The following is a 16,158-nucleotide window of genomic DNA, read 5'->3' as shown; positions in this document are numbered from 1 at the left end:
GAAGAAACCATCCACACCCCAGCCCCCTGGCTGGCTGATGGACACCTGGGATGCAATCAGGCCTCCACGGGATCACTGGGACTCACACAGTGCCAGGTGCTTGGAAAGAGTGAAGGAGGCGCTGCCTGGAGAGCTCAAAAAGGAATATATTGATGGGCAGCAGGCAAAATTGCCCTTCCTACTCGCTGCTGTGTCCCACTCCATCTGCCACATCTCTGAATGCCTCATTTATCCTCCTAACAGCCGAGGCTGGTTTGGAGGTGTCGGTGAAAGGAAGGGCTCAAATCACCAGAAAGGACGATTCCTGAGCATAATTTTTAGAAACACCACTCTCCAGGGATCTCCAGAGATCTGCCAAGAGCAGGCACAGGAGAGCCAGGGAGTGTTCAGGGATCACACAGACAGAGGTGGGAACGCATCTGCTTCTGCAGGACCTCCCTGGGGACGCGAGGAAAGCCGTGGCCAGAGATAACCAGCCAAAGCAGGCTCCCTGCTTACCCTGCAGCACCACCTGAGAACCAAAGCATTCCACCGAGGAGATGTTCCAAAGAGGGACAAGAAAGGGTGGCAGGACAGCTCCTCGGAGATGGGCACTGAGCATTGCCCTGACCTCCTGTCTCTTACGGGGGAATACCAGGCAGGAATTTTTCAAGCAAAAAAAAAAAAAAAGTGCCTGAGGCTTTGTGTCCCCCCCCCTCCCCTAAAGAGAGCAGCAGTTCAGGTGCCTCCTCTCCACAAGGCACGGCGCAGAGAATGGGCCTGCACCATTCCTCCCCGTGCAGCGCGTTCCTTGCCAGGAGGAACTGCCCTCGTGCTCGGCGCACGCAGACGGCGCCCCGACAGCACCCCGAAACCTCCTCCGGCGACTGCAGAGAGACGCAGGCTGCCGTCAGGAGGGAGCTGTGGGTGGGCATGAATGGAGGAGGGAATGAATGAGCCCTGTGCTCACTGCTGGCACGAGAGCCCCCGCGACTTTGAGGCGAGCGATTCGCGGTGGTAAGCGAGCGGTGGGTGCTCACTTGCGTGGCTGCAAGGAGCGGCGGGCGGCTGGAGCAGACCTCTGCCTCCCCCAGCAAGGGTCCCGGCTGCCGCCTGGAGCGCTGGAAGCACGGATGTGCCCGCGCCGCGACAAAACTCGCTGTGTCACGGGGCGCGAGCGCCGGGCAGAGCGCGGTTTGCTCGGCTCACCCCGCAGATTTCACGGCCCACGCAGGGCTCCGTGCTGTCCCAGCCACCGCTTCAGCTGGCCCGGCTGAGAAAAAGCAGCGTGAAGTGCAGTGGGGAGCAGCCCTGGGACGCGGCATCTCCCCTCAGCACCCTGGGCTCACCGTCTCTCCCACTCCCTGACCTCCACCCTTCCCTTCAGGGCCCAGCTCCACCTTTCTCTTGGACACTGGAAGAAAGGAAGGTCTAAATGTGCCTGGAAAGGGGCATGTGAGGGACCAGGGAATCTCCTCCAGGCCTCCCACCCTCATCTTCTTCCTGACCAGTTGCTTTGGAAGCAGAGAGATAAAGGCTGCTCCCATGTTCAGATGGGGCAGCGCTGCTTCACCTTTCCTGCCCCGGCGCCACTGAGGCTGGGTGGACACAAAGGGCTCACAGACTAACGAGCATCACCGCAAACACTGACAAGCTCCTTGCTTCCTTCAGCTCCCCTGGAATGCCCCCAAAATCCCTTTGGAGGGTCTCAGCAGGAGGCACAGGGGGACAGGAACACGCTGAGGCTCTAGAGAGGTGAGTTTGGAGGAGCTGTGAGCGTGCCCTGCTCTTCAGAGGGCAACTCACCAGCGGATGCCCAATTAGCACAGCCTCAGTGATCCAGAGGAGCCGGGCACTGTAGCCACTGAAAGAGCTGGGAAGTAGGTCAGCAGCATTACTGAGGGAATTAGGGAGTTTTAGGGAGAGCTCCATGACTAACGCTGGAGTTCCACTGCTTACTGGCGCAGCGATTGGGTTTCGGGGTGAAAAGCAGCGGCAGGGATTGTGTTTGCTGCAGTTTTTCCCTCTCCCACCGTCCCGGTGCCGGGCTGTGCAGCACCTGGCATCCTGCAGCCGCTGCCAGAGCAAAGCCCACAGGTGCACATGCACCACTCCGCTCAGCCCCTGCACGCTGCACGCGTTCAGCCGCGCTGGTGCTGTTCCAATGGCCCTGCTGGGAGAACCGAGTGCCATCACAGTGCCACACACGCCCCGTGCAAACTCGGCCCTCCCCCGAAGGATTGTAAACCAGGAGAGGCGAGGCAGAAAATCAGAGTGAGCTGTTGGAACGCAAAATCGTGGGGTTTTTTCCCTGAACCAAATTCTTATATGGAAATGCCTTCCATTCCATGTATAGGCAACAAGCTCCTGCAGTGAGACCGAAGCTAAATAATATCCACAACTGCTGCAACACTAATTATCAGCGGCTGGGTTGTTGGTTGGTCAGCTCATCACAAAGTGCCCTACGAAGGAGTTTTGTGACACTCTCTGTGTCTTACCCCCCGTGTTGAACTGAGAAATTTAGTTTTCCATCTCTGCTGAAAGATGATTTTTTTTTTTTTTTTTTTTTTAAGGAAGCAAGATAAGCACAAATGAAATTCGAAAGTGAAATTCCAGGTTGCTGTCCGGTCAGTGGTGACCAAAATGACAGGCAGAGCTGACAAGATAAGAGGCAGAGGGCGTAAGGGGGTGCAGGAGCTAAAGCAATGTCTGCTTCCCCAGAGTTCTGGTTGTACCTGAGGATCTGGGCACAGAGGGCTCGTCAAGGTCACTGGGTGCTCGCGCACCAGCCTGTGAGTTATTAGCTCTGGTCCTATTTTAAGTTCCTAAAGTCACAGAGTTCTGCCTGGAGGGTGGGACAACGGGTTCATCTGCTCCTTGCTGGAGCCAGCGAAGGGTGGAGGAGCCATTCAGGCATGGCGAAAGGGGAACTGCCCGCAGGAAGGACACTTTGGTCAGCCCGAGGCACGGCGAGTCCCTCCGTGCCAGGCTGCTGCCTTCCCGCAGGACCTCCCTGAGCGCCACGACCCTCCTGTGGGGACAGGGGCTGATCCGGAGGACAAATGTGAGGCCAGCTCCCAGGAGGGCCCCGGCTGACCCAAATGCTCCTTGCCTGTCACCCCACGCCCCCTGCCAAAGCTCTGAGGGCGTGAGAGGGGCGTGAACGACAACCCAGGGTGGCTTGGGATGCTCCTGAGCTCCTGCCTCCCCACAGCTGCCGTGGGTAACACTGTGGGGCACGGGGACAGACACACAGACACACACAGACAGACACACACACACACGTGTCCCTTCTCTCCATCTTCCCCAGGGCTCTCTCCCCTCCTGAAGAGTCAGGGTCGCCGGGGGGACGTGGGCAGGAGCTGACCGGCCAGGGTGGGCTGGGATGGGATGGGATGGGATGGGATGGAGGCAGGCAGGGCACGGATGGGGACCGTCCCGGGCAGGGCAGGGCAGGGCAGGGCAGGGCAGGGGACTGCCCCACGCAGGGAGGGCAGGGCCGCCGGGGGGTGGGTCCGCAACCAGCCCTGCCTTTCAAAGTCCCTCGATCCGAGGAGGAATTCGGGAAATATTTCCAGCAGCGCGAGGACGAGGAGGAGGACGAGGAGGAGGAGGAGGGCTGAAGGCGCTCCCCAGGAGGAGGGCCGGCGGGGTCCCTCTCTTGCCGGCTGATCGCGGCGGAGGGATGCGCAGGGACGGGAGGCTGCCTGCGGGGCGGGCCGGCTGAGCGCATCCCCGGGGCGCGCGTGTGTCAGTGTGTGTGTGCGTGTGCGCGCTGCCTCCATCCATCCCTCCATCCCTCCCTTCCTTCCTCCCTCCCTTCTCCCTCCCTCCCTCCCTCCCTCCCTCCCCGTCTCTCTCTGCCTCCCGCCCGCCGCCGCAGCCGCACACCGGGGCTCCGCCGCTCGCCCCGCCGCGATGCCCCGCCGCTGCTGAGCCGAGCCCCGCTCCCGCACCCCGACAGGTAGGACCGGCACCCCCCCTCCCCGGCCCCCGAGCCTCGCCCCGCTCCCGCACCGCCATCCCAGCGCCGGGGGAGCCTGCGGGGAGGCGGCGCGGGGGGAGCCGGAGCCGATGGGGAGGCGAGGGAGGGATGCTCGCACTCGCCGCACGCAGCCGGGAACGCTCCCCGCCAGCCAGCCGCGGCACCTCCGGGCAGGGGAAGGGGCTCGCCGCCCTCCCCCGCCGGGCGATCGCGACATGTCGCGACCGGGGGGCTGTTCGCCCCAGGGCCGGGCAGGTGGGGCGGGGCGGGGGGGATTGAGGGAAACCTCCTCCCCCGGGGGGCTTTGGGGCGCGGTGCCTCCGCCCTCCGGGCTGGGCTGCTTTCCCTGCCTGGAAACGCTTCCCCGAGGTGAGAGCTCGGAGGCACCTGCGGCCACGCCGAAATTCCCATTTTGGCCTCGGGCAGCGTGCGTTGTTAAGGGGCTGGCATTAAGCAGCGCTCATCACGTAGGCTTTGTCTAGGTGGAAGCGTGGCCGGGGCTCTTCCGTCATCTTGAGTTTAATTCTTTATTCGCAGCCTTGTTGCTTCATCCTCCCCCCGCCAAGCCGTGCAAAACAACTCCGCGCTCCGCTCCGTCTCCGAGGCGAGAGCGAAGTGCCAAAATGTTGCAGAAATGCAGCAAGCGCTCGGGAGGGCTGAAAATGAAAGCTGGAGTAAAATCACAAGGTCACGGGCGTGTGGGTGCGAGCAGCGTGTGCTTTCAGGGCTCCTTCTCGCCTGCGCTTTGCGGGGACCTGCTCGTTCCTCCAGCCCCAGATGTTGGGAATTCGCAGGTCAGGCAAATGGGAACGAAGGCTGGGAGAGGCTGGGGTTCTCCCTGGGCTCCCCTGGAGCCTGCCTAGGAATTCACGTGCTTTTCGTCGCCACCCCAAAGAGCAGGGGTGCGCTTTCTTTGAGGAAAGGGGAGCATCCAGGGAAAAAAAGAGCTGGGCTGTATGGCTTTGGCTGTCATCAAAGGCAGGCGTTTGTGATCCTTCGGGAGCGTCTATTAGCAGCTCCTTTCCCCCCTTTCCCTTCTGATTGGCTCTTCAGCGGCCGCTTTGCCCCTCGTCCAGCACAGACATTTAGTCCAAATAGGGAAATAGCGCGGCATTTCCGGGAGCATCACCTGCCGGCCGAGCCGTGAGCCCCCAGCAGCGGCTCCCAGGAAAGCTGTCCGAGTCCTCTCACGGCCCCACCAGCTCCGTTGACTTCAACAACTCCTAAGGCAGTGCTGAGGAGCCGCGTTGGTCACAGCTTCCTCTCTGCCGGGCTTTGCGTTCAGGGCACCTGAGGAGGCTGGATGTGCTCTCAGTGCCACAGTTCTAACCTGATGAAACTTCTCTTGCTTCTCCTCCCCTCGCTTCCACTAAGGTTTTTGTGAAACCTCTTGGCTCCTGAAGCTTGAATGTTCGCTGCCCTGCAGCCGCACCTCGTCTCCTCTCCTGGCACTGCTGCCCGTGACGTGGCACAAACTTTGGTTCGTGTCCTTGCTCTTGGGAGTCTCCACAGCACCTCAGATGAAGCTGTACAGGCACAGCCACTTCCCTGCCTTTTGCAGGGTCCTGATAACGCTCAGGGAGCTCAGGGCTGCGATCTCCCGGCGTCGCACCTGGGACAGGATTTGGGTTCCTGCTGTGGCTTTGAGGGGATGCAGCCCTGATTGCTCGCTGGCCTGTTCTCCAGCATCCCAATGAAACTCAGATCCCATGAGAAACAGTGCTCCCGCAAGATCCAAGCGTCGCTGGACCACCAACCAACAGGTTGGACACGGGCAGCACAGGTGAGAGTGGCTCTCCCTGTGACTGGCACGGGGAACAGCCTGGAGCTCTGCCCAGGCTCAGGGTGCTGGGATCTGCCTGTGCTCCCGGCTCCTGGACATCGGTGCACGCAGCTGTGCAAATCCTGCCCGCACCTGGGGCTGCTGCAGGCTCCTGCCGTGCCCTTCGTGCTCTGGCACCCACTGAGCTCCCTGGCTGGGCTTTCCCCTGCCAAGGGTGTGAGTGGTGCCTCCCCAGCTGTTCTCGGGAAACCTCGGAGGAACTCGGCTTTGGCTGTTATCTCTGTCCCTCCGGTGATTTCAGCTGAACTTGGAAAGAGGGGGGGAGCGACGTGAACAGACAGACAGACATGGAAACTGTGATTTCATGTGCCTGGCTTCCTAAGGAAACCTGGCCACAAATAGAAGTGAGATTTGGTGCTGCAAAGAGCTCCTGAGGAGACAGAGAAGGCGGGGGAGTGTGCGGAGAAGGAAGGGGTGGCTAACCTTGTGTTCGAGGCGGGTGAAGGGGGCCTGGCACACACCTGGGCTTAGAATCCCTTGCCTGGGGTCTGGGGGTCTAGAAGCTGCCCATCTGCTCAGCACTAGCATCCAGCTCCCTCTAGAGTCAGCCGTGCCAGAGCTGTGCCTCTGGATGTGGCTGTGCTGGGAGGTACCGGCACCTTCCCACAGCCAGGAGCAGTCACAGATGGAGCACGCCGGGGCGAGCCCCCCGTCTGGTACCGAGCCTGGACTGCTGGGTCGACAACCTGCGTGTGTGTCAGCCTTTGCCCGCACCCCTCCCCATGGACATCTCCACCCCTTCGGCCCTGGGTGGTGGCAGGGAGCCGGGGAAGGGGATTTATCTCCTCTCCCTCGAGGAGATCCTGCTGCACAGGCGACCCACACACGCAGCCACAAACCCAGTGCAAAAATAGCCCCGGAGGGAAGAGCAGGCACAGGCACAGGGAAAAGCAACAGGCCTGCCAATTCCTCCCTCCTGGCCCCTCTGGGGCACCTCTGGGCAGATAACTTCCTCCCCAGGCTGCCCAAGAGCCTCAGGCTCGTTAGCAGTGTTCTGCTCTCCCGGCGCTCCCGGGAGATGCTCTTCCCGTTCTGCACGGAGCACAGGGAGATGCAGGGCTGCCCTGGGATCCCACAGGCAGTCTGCCAGGCAGGCAGCCCCAGGGCCAGCTCGTGGAGAACGGGATAAAATCAGCAAGGGAGATATGCACAAGGCAGAGAGGAAGGCATCAGCAACCCAAGAGGAATCGCAGGGAAAGAGCCCGGTGCTGCTCGATAAAGAAGGGACCAAAGGCAGGTGGTGAGGAGAAAGAAACGGTCTGAAGACAGCAGCAAGAAGGAAGACAGTTGTTTTAAAAAGCAGACAAACAAACCAACAAAAAAAAAAAAAGAAAAACAAACCAAAAACCCAGTCCCAGAGAAATGTAGCATTTCCCCCTTGCTCCTTATTTCCTGGCATTTTCCTCGCTGAGATCTCGAGTCATGTGGGAGAAAGGGACAACTTGACACTTGGTCTCCATGCGTGAAAAGCAAGACCGTAGTGTCCCTGACAAGAACGGTTCCAAGCTCATTTTCTGCAAGCTGCCCCCGAATTCATCCAGTGTGGCTGAAACTTTATAATCGGGGCTGTTTTATTTTCTCTGTTGGTCTGTTTATTTTGGAAAGTTGCTGGGGAAATTGGGGGAGGAGATTGGACGTTTCATTGAAGAGATAGGACACTTGGAACAATCAGTTGCAGGCTGATAATTATTCTTACTTTTTAATGTCCTTTACAGAAAGCAGGGTGGCCTGATGTGTGTTTTACTCAGTCGGCTTCATGGAGGGCTTGTGCCTCTGACTATATTTGGAAAGGTTTTGATGGGTTTTTTTCGGTACTGATGCAATCAGGATGCTGATGGCCTGGAAATCATTTTCCCTGATGCAGAGATCTCCGGGGTCGTGGGTAGGGGATGCCAACAGGCTGTGCCTGTTCTGGAGTGGCAGAGCTGGGTGAAAGGGAGCAGGAGCCAGGCAGAGCCGGAGCAGGGAGGCCAGCCAAGGGTTTTCCAAGCAGTGCTTAAAGGAGCCCCGAGTGGCAGCACGGCCTTTGGGCTCAGCAGCAGCGTTTTGGGATGTACAGGCAGAGCGGCAGAAGGGTCCTTTTCCTGCTCTGGCAGGTAAATCTCACAGCTGGCAGGAGCTCAGCTTTACCCAAGCTGCGCCACGGGCTCAGCACCAAGATCAGAAGCGAAGGCAGCGGAGCCTGTGGCTGCCCAGACACATCTCCAAGCACCCCGTACCTCCCTGCAGGGCTGCTGCCATCCCTTTTGTGTCCCTTGGCCGCCAGGAGCTGGACCTGTGATGGTCACAGACCAGATGGTCGGTTTGGTTTGGGTTTTTTTTTCCCTACAGCCGTATCTTTTCCCGGTAGAGGCTTTGCCCAAGCTGTCTGCTGTAGGGCAGGCTGCTGATTTCGGTGAGGCACAAGTGCACAGGCTTGAGCATGGCCAGGCAGGGCCAGCAGCAGAGGAGAAGTTCACTGTTCCTCCAGAGATGGGGCCACGGCTGTCAGTCCCATGCGTGGAGGCGAGGTATCGGTGCTTTTTCCCAGGAAGATTGCGGCAGATTCTCCTTCTCCTGCAGGAGAAACCGGGGAAGGGGTGCTGTGACTTGGGGACTTCAGGTTGGACCGTGGGGTAGGAGAGAGTCTGCCTTTTGGGGCCTTGCTGTCTTTTCCCCAGGGACGGGGTGGGCAGCAGCTGAGTTGCTCTGAGCCTCTGTTTCTCCGTCCTGCAGGCTGGCTGTTCCTTGCAGTGACCACCAGCCGCTTCTTTTGTCAGCTTTTGGCCCCTCTGGCTGAAGGGAGGCCATCTACCTCCAGCCTGTGACACCAGAAAAGTGCTGCTTGAGCTGCTTGAGCTGCCTCTCCCTAGGGCTAGGGGAAGGTCCTCTCTTGCCTGGCTCTGACTGCGGGACGGGAAAAGACTCTCTGGGAATCCCCGTGGTGTTGCAACGATGCTGCCGCTTGAGCTGAACAGCAGCCGCTGGCACCTGAGGAGCGAACCTCCTGCTGGCACCCTGTGGGGAGGGAGAGGGTGCTGCTCCAGCCTCCTGCAGGGCGGTGGCACGGCGGCGGGCACACGCTGGCCCCTCCAAGGCGGCGGCACGTCGGCCGCGGCCATGCCCGCGATGGAGCCGGGGTGGCGGTGGGGTGGCGTGGACGCTGCCGGGTGACGGCCGCTCTGCACAGGTTTCCCGTGGGGATGCTGGGGAAGGATTTCCACGTGGAAAGCCTCTCTCGGTGCTGCTTTGCGCCGCCACCCATTCCTCCTGAGCCCAGGCCGTCTCCTTCCTTGCCCAGTCCTTCTGTAGTTAAAGCGTCTGGGCTTTTTCAGGGCTTTTAAAAACAGCGTGTTGCGTTTTGTGTGTGGTTAGGAAGCCTTAGGAACATAACGGGGAGGGTCTCACAGGGGACATTTCAAGGCTGGAGTACCCCCCCCCCCCCCGGTGGAGATGGGGCTTTTGGGGCAGCAAAGGAGAGATCTGTGCTTTGTTGAAATGCAGAGCAGCTTTCAGGCTGGCTTTGCATGCAGCAACCCGTCAGGCTGAAGGATGGGTGCTGCCAGGGAAAGATCAGAGCAGAGTCTAAGAGGCTGTTTCCTCCCCATCTGGCAGCTCCTCGGCCGGGGGGCAGGAGCGTGAGCTGGCAGCAGGAGCTCTCTCCTGGCAATTTGTAAAACCGAGAGCTCCCATGCCCAGCGGGGAGGCGAATACCTCTGCAACCCTCCCGGCCCTGCTGTGGGCAGCAGCTGCCCTCCTGGGGTGTCACTGCACCGAGGGCTGGAAGGAGGGCTGGACCCACACAAGCCTCGGCCAGGAGCTCCGTCTAAACCGAGCCCGTGCTGGAGCCTCTCGCAGGCTTTCCTCCCTGAAAACACCTGCTGGGGCTCGGCTGGGAAGGGAGAGGGGCTCAGGTCGGGCTCTGTCCCTGAGAGCTCTCCGGCAGCACCAGGACAGTTCCCCTCCTGCCGTGGTGACGGGGGCACGGGGCGCTGTCCCTGGGCATCAGGCTTATGGGCAGGGCAGTGCTGGCCCAGGGTGGCATTTTGGGGTTTTTCCCACACCTGTATGGCCAGCACCGAGCCCGAGAGCAGCCTGTGCCCCTGCCCCGTGCTGCCCTGGTCCCTGTGTCCCCAGTGCCACCAAGGCCACGAGCACCGCGGCAGGGCTGACGCTCCGCACCGGCCGCCGCACAGGCTTTTACTGCTGATGGCCAGGAGGGGAAATGCAATTGAGACACCTTAATGAAAAGCTAACAAAGTTGGCTTTGGAGGGAGGGCTACTCCTCAGGTAGCCTTGCTTCCCCTCGCAGCACGTTGGGGGTGATTTTTGTGGGAATATTCCTGAGCCATGGCACACGAGCCGCAGGCAAACGCGGAGCAAGAGGGGCTCTGGGGAGCGAGCTGTTCATTTTGGATTGTGCAGATAAAGAAACTCTGATGGTTTAATTGCAGGTGCTTCTCAGAGATGTCAGGCTCTGGCTGCACGTGTGTAACTAGCACGTCGTGGCCAAGCATTCTGCAGCCCTTGGTCATTCCTGAGCTTCACTGTGCGCTGGTTTAAGCAGGAAAGCTGGCTGTGGTGTGTGAACCTCGCTCGGTGGCCACGCCACCAAATGCTGCAGGAGGTACAGCAGAGCTGGGGGATGCTGCTGCTGCTGCTGCTGCTGCTGCTGCTGCTGCTGCTGCTGCTGCTGCTGCTCAAAGGAGGCACACTGGCGTGGCTGGTGGATGTCTCTTCCAAAGCTCCAGCCATTTCTTGCCCTCTCCAGAAAGGCCCCACATTTCTCACCTCCTGACATCTGAGGGAAAAAAATATTGTTTGTGCATGGAGTGCTGGTTGGGAGTGCCAGAAATATGGGTTGCTCAGATGCGAGCCTCTAGGCCTTTTTTCTTCCTGTTTAAAGTAGTGTGGGACTTCATTTCCAGCAAACAAACAAATAAACAAAACAAGACCTGGCTTGCATTAGCATGTTTGAAAGAGGAAACACACGGTAAATAAAGTCCAAGTTACTTATTCATTTGATTTTTTTGGGTGTCTCTTTTTCTGAATGAGACTCCCAGTACCCAAATCCTTTCAAGGCTGGAGAGTTGGTCCAAAGTGTGATGGGACTCTCCTATTCTTCATGACCTAAATCAGTGACCCAAAGCGTAACATTTTTTTCTGGAACCATCTGTTTTCTCTTCTTGCCAAGGGGATTTCACAATGCCTCATTGCTCTGAATAATTGTACATGTGCAGGGATATGACTTGCCACAGGGATAAAAATTAACCGGACAAGGACAGGTGGATGCTCTTGAGTTTTCTGAAGAAACTACTACCCTTTAGAGGGAGGGGGTGAAGAACTATGCAACTGAGTGATATTTTATGCCCACAATGAATTTATTTTTTTTTCTTTAAGCCTACATATTTTAAAAAGGAGAACAAAACTACACTTAGGAGCTATCTGGGATAAACAGTGTAGGTACCAAGTCAGCCAGTGTTTGGACAGTCCCTTTATCAAATGCTGCCTCCTTGACTTGGTTTGGAGCAGTGTGGAGCACGGGAGTGCAGATGTTGGGTGACTAATTCATGCTTCAGCTAAGTTTCAGTGACCGTGAATGCACATCTGTTTCAGATTAACCATCCACTGAACGGCCTGCAACAAGGTGCTCCTCTTTACACACATCAGGCTTGCATTTTTTTTATTTTTCACTTCGGTGGCTACAGCTCACATCTGGGGAAGGAGGAGGTACCCAGGCACTGTGATCAGGGGGGGCAATGAGGCTGGTAGTAAGAGCTTTTTTTATGTCGCATTAGCAGGACTCCCAGTGCAAACAACTTCCTTTTAAATCTGTCTTCCTACAAGGGACTTGCTTTTTCTTGTTCAGTTTACACGTCCTTATCACCCAGCTCTCTGATTTGCTCACTTCCTCCACTGTGTATCTTTCTCTTTTCTTAATCACAATACCAGGGAGTGGGGGGTGTTGGAGGCAGACCAACAGTTCCTGGTGAGAAAATGCCATTTATATGCCACTGTCTTGATAAATTCTCAGGATTGCTCTTCCGGACCAATAATCCTACTACAGCATCCATAAATAAAAGCAAACAGAGGAGAGGGCTTTGATCCACCAGTGATCTCTTTGTGGATCAGATCCCATAACATGGTGTGGGATGGTACCCATTGCTTCCTCCAGCCACTGTGGGTTTGGGGTTTTTTTGAGGAAAATCAGCTCAGCTTTTTGTATTTCCCAGTGAAGCCCAGGCACTGACGTGCTCGTTTTCCTCTCTTCAGCATTTTTAAGTACCATTTCATTAAATTAACTTGGATTGGAGAAGCGTGGTATAGCAAAGGCTCTCCTTGAGGAGAAAATATACAGCTTTAATAACCAGGGATCTGGCTTTTATTGGCTAGCAAATTTGAGAATGTAGCACTGAGCATGCTCGGGGTTTGGGGTTTTGGTGTGTTTTTTTGTTTCTTTCCTTTTTTTTTTTTTTTTTGTTTTTTTTTTTTTTCACTAAGCATCTCTTCGCACATAAAGGCATCTGTTCTGGAGGTTTATGCGCTGTTAACTAACTGCAAACCTCTTTAACAGCTCCTCTACGTTGCTGGAAAATCCTGAGGCAGGAGGAGGGCAGGCAGGGCTGTCATGCCTGATGACTGATGCTGTAAATGGAGTGAGAAAGGCCCTTGAAGGGGAAGCCGTCAAAGCTGACCTAGTGGGAAAAGAGCACAGGGACGCGTTTCCTCTGCCGGCATGCCAAGAGAGCCAGGCTCCCATGCATATGGGGCTCTTTCCAGTTTTGGGAAGGTGCAAAGTGATGCACTGTGGAAGGAATGGCTCCAAAATCATTAATTACAGGCTGCCCTTCTGGTGCACCTTGTGACCAAGTTACTGTCAAGAGTAAGGTTCTGCCAGGGCTCAGGATCACTTCGTGGAGATTCCTGACATGGAGTAGATGCTTGGGAGGACTGTGAGCAAGAAAAGACTGTGAAATACATAGCTGACAGTGATTTAAAAAGTATAAAAATACTCTTTGAACATGACGAGGGGGATAGTAGACTTCCCTGTCCTCTCCTGCTCTTACCCTGAATTCCAGGAAGCGAGTGAGTGCACAGTAATTTGGAAATGGGAAACACTTCTGCCAGCTGTGAAGCAGAATGATGGGCTTTAATTAGATTAGAGGAACAAGAAAATGCAATTGAACAAACAGGTTTTCAACAAAGGGAAAGGAACATGGTAGCTCAGGGGGGTAGGTGCTAGCTCCCAGGTACCATCTGAATCCATCCTGGTCCAGATGACTGAACTAGAGGATTTCTACATGGAAAACATCACTAGTCATAACCAAATGGGCTCATCAGCCCCATCTTCTCGAGCAAGAGCCTGATCGGATCTTTGGGGAGAAGAATCTGTTGTCCCTGGTTGGCCTCACTTAATGCCGCTTTCCTTTTTTTTTCTGCCTCTTCAGGCTGAGGATGTTTGGGACCTGCCTGGTGGGAGCGGCCATGTCGCGAGCAACTCACGCACACCCCTTCCCCGTGAGCTTCCCTCTCCTGAGCCTTGTCCTGGTGCTGCTCTTCCATGCAGAGGGCGCGCGCGCCGAGAGCCCCAGTGAACTGCCGGCCAACGACACGGAGGAGTGCGCCGGCTCCTACATCTGCAAAAAGGGGGTGATTTTACCCATATGGGAGCCCCAGGACCCCTCGTTCGGGGACAAAATCGCCCGGGCGACGGTGTATTTCGTGGCCATGGTGTACATGTTCCTGGGAGTGTCCATCATCGCCGACCGCTTCATGTCCTCCATCGAAGTCATCACATCCCAGGAGCGGGAAATAACCATCAAGAAGCCCAACGGCGAGACCAGCAAAACCACCGTGAGGATCTGGAACGAGACCGTCTCCAACCTCACGCTGATGGCCCTGGGCTCGTCCGCTCCCGAGATCCTCCTGTCCGTGATCGAGGTGTGCGGCCACGGCTTCACGGCGGGGGACCTGGGGCCGAGCACCATCGTGGGCAGCGCTGCCTTCAACATGTTTGTCATCATCGCAATCTGCGTCTACGTGGTGCCGGACGGAGAGATAAGGAAGATCAAGCACCTGCGAGTGTTCTTCGTGACAGCGGCCTGGAGCATCTTCGCCTACACTTGGCTTTACATTATTTTGTCCGTGTCTTCTCCTGGGATTGTGGAGGTTTGGGAAGGCTTGCTCACCTTCTTCTTCTTCCCCATCTGCGTGGTGTTCGCCTGGATAGCTGACAGGAGGCTTTTGTTTTACAAGTACGTCTACAAGAAATACCGGGCTGGCAAGCAGAGAGGGATGATCATCGAGCACGAGGGTGACCGGCCCTCCTCCAAGGCCGACATCGAGATGGACGGAAAGGTGGCCAATTCTCACGTGGAGAACTTTTTGGATGGGACACTGGTGCTGGAGGTGGACGAGAAAGACCAGGACGACGAGGAAGCCAGGAGGGAAATGGCTCGGATCCTGAAGGAGCTGAAACAAAAGCACCCGGACAAGGAAATCGAGCAGCTCATCGAGCTGGCCAACTACCAGGTCCTGAGCCAGCAGCAGAAGAGCAGGGCCTTCTACCGCATCCAGGCCACTCGGCTCATGACCGGCGCCGGCAACATCCTCAAGAGGCACGCCGCCGACCAGGCCCGCAAAGCCGTCAGCATGCACGAGGTCAACAGCGAGGTGACGGAGAACGACCCCGTCAGCAAGCTCTACTTCGAGCAGGGCACCTACCAGTGCCTGGAGAACTGCGGCACCGTGGCCCTGACCATCGTCCGCCGCGGAGGGGACCTGACCAACACGGTGTACGTGGACTTCCGGACGGAGGACGGCACGGCCAACGCCGGCTCCGACTACGAGTTCACTGAAGGGACGGTGGTCTTCAAGCCCGGAGAGACGCAGAAGGAGATCCGCGTCGGCATCATCGACGACGACATATTTGAGGAGGATGAGAACTTCCTGGTCCACCTCAGCAACGTCCGCGTGAGCGCCGAGGCCTCAGACGAGGGCGTCCTCGAGGCCAGCCGCGTCTCGACGCTCGCCTGCCTGGGGTCACCGTCTACTGCCACCGTCACCATTTTCGACGACGACCACGCCGGCATCTTCACCTTCGAGGAGCCAGTAACACACATCAGCGAAAGCGTGGGAACCATGGAAGTGAAAGTGCTGAGAACCTCCGGAGCGCGAGGAAATGTTATTGTGCCCTACAAAACCATCGAAGGCACGGCCAAAGGCGGAGGAGAGGACTTCGAGGACACCTGCGGGGAGCTGGAGTTCCAGAATGACGAGATAGTGTAAGTCGAGGTTTTATTTGTTTCTTACAGTCTCTGCTTCTCCTGGAAGGAAGCGCGCTCAGCGCCCAGAGCTGCACCGGAGGTGTTGGGGAGCCAGTGCATTGCAATAAGCCGTGAAAGGCCTTGTGTGCTTTGGGGAGCCCGAAGCACTGCGTCCCTGCCTTGCCAGACTGGAGAGGGATGCCTGGCCAGGCGTCCCTTCCAGCAGCAGGGAGGTGGAGCTGGTCTGGGATCTCTCCAGCCTCAGCTCTGCAGTGGAGCAGGGAACAAAACGGAGGCGGCTGTGACCGCACAGGCACGGGGCCGTGCCCTGCAAAGGGCTCAGACCGAACGTGTGACCTGTGGTGCCTGCTTCCTCCTTCCCGTTGGAGCTCGGGTCATCTTGGGCTGGGTCACAGCCTGTCCCACGGATGCTCTGCTCAGGGCTTTGGTGAAGGTTGCTTCACCTCCTCCTGCTCTGAAGGGTGCGGGCCTGGGTCACTGTTCCATGCACATCTTGAAAAAGTGTTGTCATGCAGGGAAGCTTCGTGGTGTAGGATGCAACTGCAGCCACATTCCGCTGCTTGCAAGTGAAAAAAAAAAAAAAAAAAAGAGGCTGAAAGCTGTTGGAGGCTACTCCTGAGTGTTGCTGTTTGGATGGTGGGGGAATTATTAGCGCTGTAGCCTTATTACATTATGTGGAGAACATAAATTTGCTCAGTAAACGGTGGTAGAAAACACCTATCCTTGGGGTATGTCATGGAGATGTTTCCATGCCCAGCTGGCGCTCTGGGAGGAGTAAGGGTTGGGAGCTGTGTTGTTCCAGCCTGAGGCTCTCCCTGCAGTGAACTCTGCGTTTGCAGCAAACAGGGACCAAGTCCTGTAGCACAAAAACACTGCGTAGAACCGAAGGAGGTAACTGATAAAGGGCACTGCTGCGTCAAGGGAGAGCTAAATTACGGCTTGGGTGTTATTTATCGTGCTACTGGTCTCCTAGGAGCTGAGACAAACCATGGTGAGCGCCCAGAGCGGGCCTGGTGTTCTGTCACCTGTATCTGCTGTCTGCGCAGGGAGAATGAAACTTCTTCATAAAACTTCTTGAAGTAGAT

At 57.1% G+C, this 16,158-nt stretch overlaps 1 protein-coding gene across 6 annotated transcripts in view; it reads left to right on the top strand.

The window, feature by feature from the left end:
• SLC8A1 (solute carrier family 8 member A1) overlaps positions 1-16,158 on the top strand; it is a 119,040-nt gene that overhangs the window by 11,344 nt on the left and 91,538 nt on the right. For 2 of the 6 annotated variants that reach the window (XM_058419783.1, XM_058419781.1), the window contains exons 1-2: positions 12,494-12,520; positions 13,235-15,070. In XM_058419783.1, the coding sequence (XP_058275766.1) occupies positions 13,242-15,070 (1,829 nt within the window). In that variant the 5' untranslated portion in view covers positions 12,494-12,520; positions 13,235-13,241. Of the gene's footprint in view, positions 1-3,875; positions 3,944-12,493; positions 12,521-13,234; positions 15,071-16,158 lie in introns of those variants that run through there. The other 4 variants (XM_058419779.1, XM_058419782.1, XM_040058155.2 and 1 more) reach the window with 3 other exon arrangements.

The sequence above is a fragment of the Hirundo rustica genome, chromosome 3 (genome assembly GCF_015227805.2).
Source record: "Hirundo rustica isolate bHirRus1 chromosome 3, bHirRus1.pri.v3, whole genome shotgun sequence".
NCBI lineage: Eukaryota > Metazoa > Chordata > Aves > Passeriformes > Hirundinidae > Hirundo > Hirundo rustica.
Note: the sequence above shows the minus strand (reverse complement) of the source record. Positions and strands in the feature narration are given on the sequence as shown.